Here is a 3,768-nt window from a genome sequence, read left to right as displayed (position 1 = left end):
TGCTGAACCTGAGAGTGATGAAGTGTTAAAAGGAGGGGCCTACTTCCAACCTAACAAAGCTTGAACCATTCCTTTGGAACAGAGAGAAAAATTTCATCTAGTTTCTCAAAACATAGCTCTGATATTGACAGAAGAGAAAGCCAGTACAATTGGGGATAAATAGCCTTACCTAGTGAGATGAAGTTGCTATAATTCTCCCACATGACATCCCTATATAAGTCCCTCTGAGCTGAGTCCAGGAATTCCCATTCTTCCTGTGAGAAGTCTATGGCCACATCTCTGAATGTCACTGAACCCTGAAAAAATAAAACTCATGTATAACTTGTGAATAAATGAAATATTTTTTAAATGGAAAGAGATTTCAATGATTGCATTGCAGAGAGGGAGGGAGCACACAGAAAGCAAATTTATGACATGTGTAAGGACAGTAAGAAAATTAGTATCACTGAAGCATAGTGCTACATGTCTTCAACAGTCCTGTGAGTGCAGATAAGATTAAATTTTTACCCAAAAATATCTGGAAAGGAATAAAATAACCAAAAGAAGTTCCAATTAAATGAAACAGTGCACACAAACCCTCTGCAAACTGTATCTCCACCACAAATTCTTAAGAAATATGAGGTCTTCTACCTTCTTTCCCCTTTACTGATCATGAAAAAACATTGATAAAAATGAAATGTACTACAAAATCTCTAAGAAAATAGACTCAAGTTCACCATAAAGTCACATTTTATTATAAGCATCTTCCCTGTTATGACCAATTCTTTAGTAAATTTTTAAAAATTTGCTACATGGCAGTCCACATTTCAAATGTATTAAATCCAATCTTTTTTCCTCTCTCTTTAGATGTCTGGATTCAATACAGTCTCAAAAATCTTCCTCAACTCTCACATTCTACTTTATTACTTACGCATCTGGATGATCTTCTTACTATTTATCATCCATCATCCCTCACTGAACACCTTTCCTCATTCCTGAGTTAGAGGATACCAAATGGTAAAGGTATCACCCTGGACGAGTGGTTTTCAATGAGGAGTGATTTTACTTCCCAGAAGACAACTGGCCATGTCTGGAGACAATTTTCATAGGCACAACTAGGGTGAAGGGGTGTGAGTGTTACAAGCATCTAACTGGTAGAGGCCAGGGATACTGTTAAACATCCTACAATGCAGAGGACAATCCCCCACAATAAAATATTCTCTGGCTCAAAATATTAATACAGTTGAAACTTGAACAACACAGATTTGAACTGTGTGGTACCAGTTATACATATATTTTTTCAATAGTAAATACTACAGTATTATGCAATTCTCGGTTGGTTGAATCTGTGGATGCAGAACTGCATATTATAAGGAATTCCAGATATGGAGGAACGGCATATACAGAGGGCCAGATTTTCAACTGCACAAAGGATCAGCGTCCCTAATCCCTGCGTTGTTTAAAGGTCAAGTGTAGTTCCAAGGTTGAGAAACCCTGCTCTAAACCAGCGCATCCTGTAAAACTACACGATGGACTCTGCTCCTAGTATCCTTCTCTCAGGGGTTCCTGGAGATGATTCTTCCTCTCTGTTTGCAGTTCTGTTCCAATCACCTCCTACTCACCCCATTGCTGAAGGAGGGATCCCTCACCCTAAATGGTATGAGATGACTGAATGTCTGACACCTGACAGATGAGACTGACAGCAGGTTATTAGTCACATACATTCACAGCCCGGGAGAGGAAGACACCACATGTCATGCAGGGCCACACAGGGGTTGCACTCAGGAATAGGGTGAACAAGCAGGATCTGTGGGAGGCAGGCTTTATAGTAAAAAGAGGATGAGGGGTCCCTGGCCAATGCAGGAGGATGTGATGGGCTTGTTTGAATAATTCTGTGGGCTGGCAAGGAGGTGAAACCTATTAGGTTGAGGAATAAGAGGGGTTTAGCTGGTCTGGCTGATAGGGAAACTAGCCAGGTAAAGAGTCTTTTCCATTGCATGGGGGCCACATCTGGGGAGAGCAGGGGAACTCTTGGTTAGGTCTGATAAGATATCAAGGCAGCATATGAACTTTTAGGCCTCACAATACAAGGCCGCAATCATATCCCTACCTAATCCACCCAATCCTAAAAGCCTTACATACCATAAGATCCCAACGCATACAGGGACTAAGACCAGCCAATACTAAATCTCATCTTATGTACTTAAAAAATTCAGGTCTGTGGAGAAGTGTGGAGTTTTCCCTATAAGCAGTCAAATAAGACCAAATTCTCTCTTTCATCAAACCACAAGATCATCAAGGAGTGTTCAAAACAGGGATCTCCCATTTAATATTAATAATCCATTCCTGAAAATCAAGACATTCTAACACTATTTTCCCACCATTTTGGGTGGGTGCCTATTTTCCCATCATTTTAAAGCAAAGAATTATACTGCATTATATATCAATTCCAACTCTCCAACTAGCTTCACATTTCCCCCAGGACAGAATTAGAGTACACATGGGTCAGTGCACACATGATATCTCTGGCTTTAGTACTTTCACTGTCTCTTTTACCAAATTTTCTTTTCCTCACTTGCTTTGCTTCTTTCTCTACAAGTTTCTTCAATACTTTTCCAACTTCTTAGGAACTCATTTTACAAAATGACAAAAACAGGGGCTACATGTGAAGTGCACTTTGCAAATGCGCTTCCAAGGAGAACATAATGGCAGGCCTGACTCACACTCTGTATGATGCTCTGAGGCCTCCCTTATCACCAGCAGTACCACTTATACACATCCCCTTTAATGATATCTGCATGCATTTCAAAACATCTGCAGATGGTTCTGATGATCCAGCAATTGTATCTGGAATATAACAAGACTTCCTACACATTGTTTTTTGTTTAAAAAAAAGTTACATTGAACTATACAATTTCACTTACATAAAGTTCTAAAAAATAGGCAACATTATTGTATGGTGTTCAAAGTCAGAATTACATTTGGACTGGGAAAGTGACTGAAAGGGGGACATGTGAATGCTAGTAATATTCTCTTTCTTGACCCGAGTGCTGATAGCATAGATATATTCAATTTATGAAAATTCATTCAGCTGCACACTTCTGATTTGTGCACTATTCTCTATGTACGTTATACAGCAATACAAAGTTAAAAAAACTTTTAAAAGATGTCAAATTGTGTATTGGGGATGTAAGTTTTTCCCATATAAAACTAGACCCCAAATCACTGTAATTCAGAGAAATATGCTTTCTCTGAAGCTTAGGTATTAAAATCAAAAGCTAAAATCAAAAATGTTAACGGGGGGACATTCTGCAGAGAATACCCACATTCTTCTCAAGGCATTTCACTTTTGCTCCTTGAGGGCTCTTGACAGAAGATTCTGTAGATAGGAGATGGTCCACAGTAGTGGAAAAAAGGGAAGGGGGCACATAGGGGACACTGGGCTATTTGTCCCCAACTCTCACAGGAGTGAGAGGAACTAGAGTGGGTTCTTGGATGGAGTTCTGTTAAATAGGAAGTTTCAGGATGAGGAATAATCATTCCTCATCCTGAAACATGGCCTAGAAATTGGCAATATTTCAAAAACGAAGAAGAAACACCAACTTACATGGGCCATTGTTTCCAACTGCAAGAACCGGTCAGTCCTTTTCAAGATTTCTCTGTTGGAGAACTACAGAGTCCAGATAAGCCAGATCTGGAAGAAGAAAAAGCAGCCATGAAACCAGATGTGCCTCAGAGCTCCCAAAATGACTTATGTTAGTATGAGCTTTTTTTCTCTTCCATTCCTGC

General features: G+C 39.5%; 1 protein-coding gene across 2 annotated transcripts in view; it reads right to left on the bottom strand.

Moving 5' to 3' along the window:
• The window catches only part of LOC103087536 (zinc finger protein 14 homolog), a 32,591-nt gene that overhangs the window by 23,377 nt on the left and 5,446 nt on the right, over nucleotides 1–3,768 (bottom strand). For both annotated transcript variants that reach the window (XM_007471051.1, XM_007471052.1), the window contains exons 2-3: nucleotides 3,587–3,673; nucleotides 170–296 (exon numbers count right to left, since the gene is read on the bottom strand). In XM_007471051.1, the coding sequence (XP_007471113.1) occupies nucleotides 170–296; nucleotides 3,587–3,595 (136 nt within the window). In that variant the 5' untranslated portion in view covers nucleotides 3,596–3,673. The remainder of the gene's footprint in view (nucleotides 1–169; nucleotides 297–3,586; nucleotides 3,674–3,768) is intronic.

The sequence above is a fragment of the Lipotes vexillifer genome, unplaced genomic scaffold, assembly GCF_000442215.2.
Source record: "Lipotes vexillifer unplaced genomic scaffold, Lipotes_vexillifer_v1.1 scaffold182, whole genome shotgun sequence".
NCBI lineage: Eukaryota > Metazoa > Chordata > Mammalia > Artiodactyla > Lipotidae > Lipotes > Lipotes vexillifer.
Note: the sequence above shows the minus strand (reverse complement) of the source record. Positions and strands in the feature narration are given on the sequence as shown.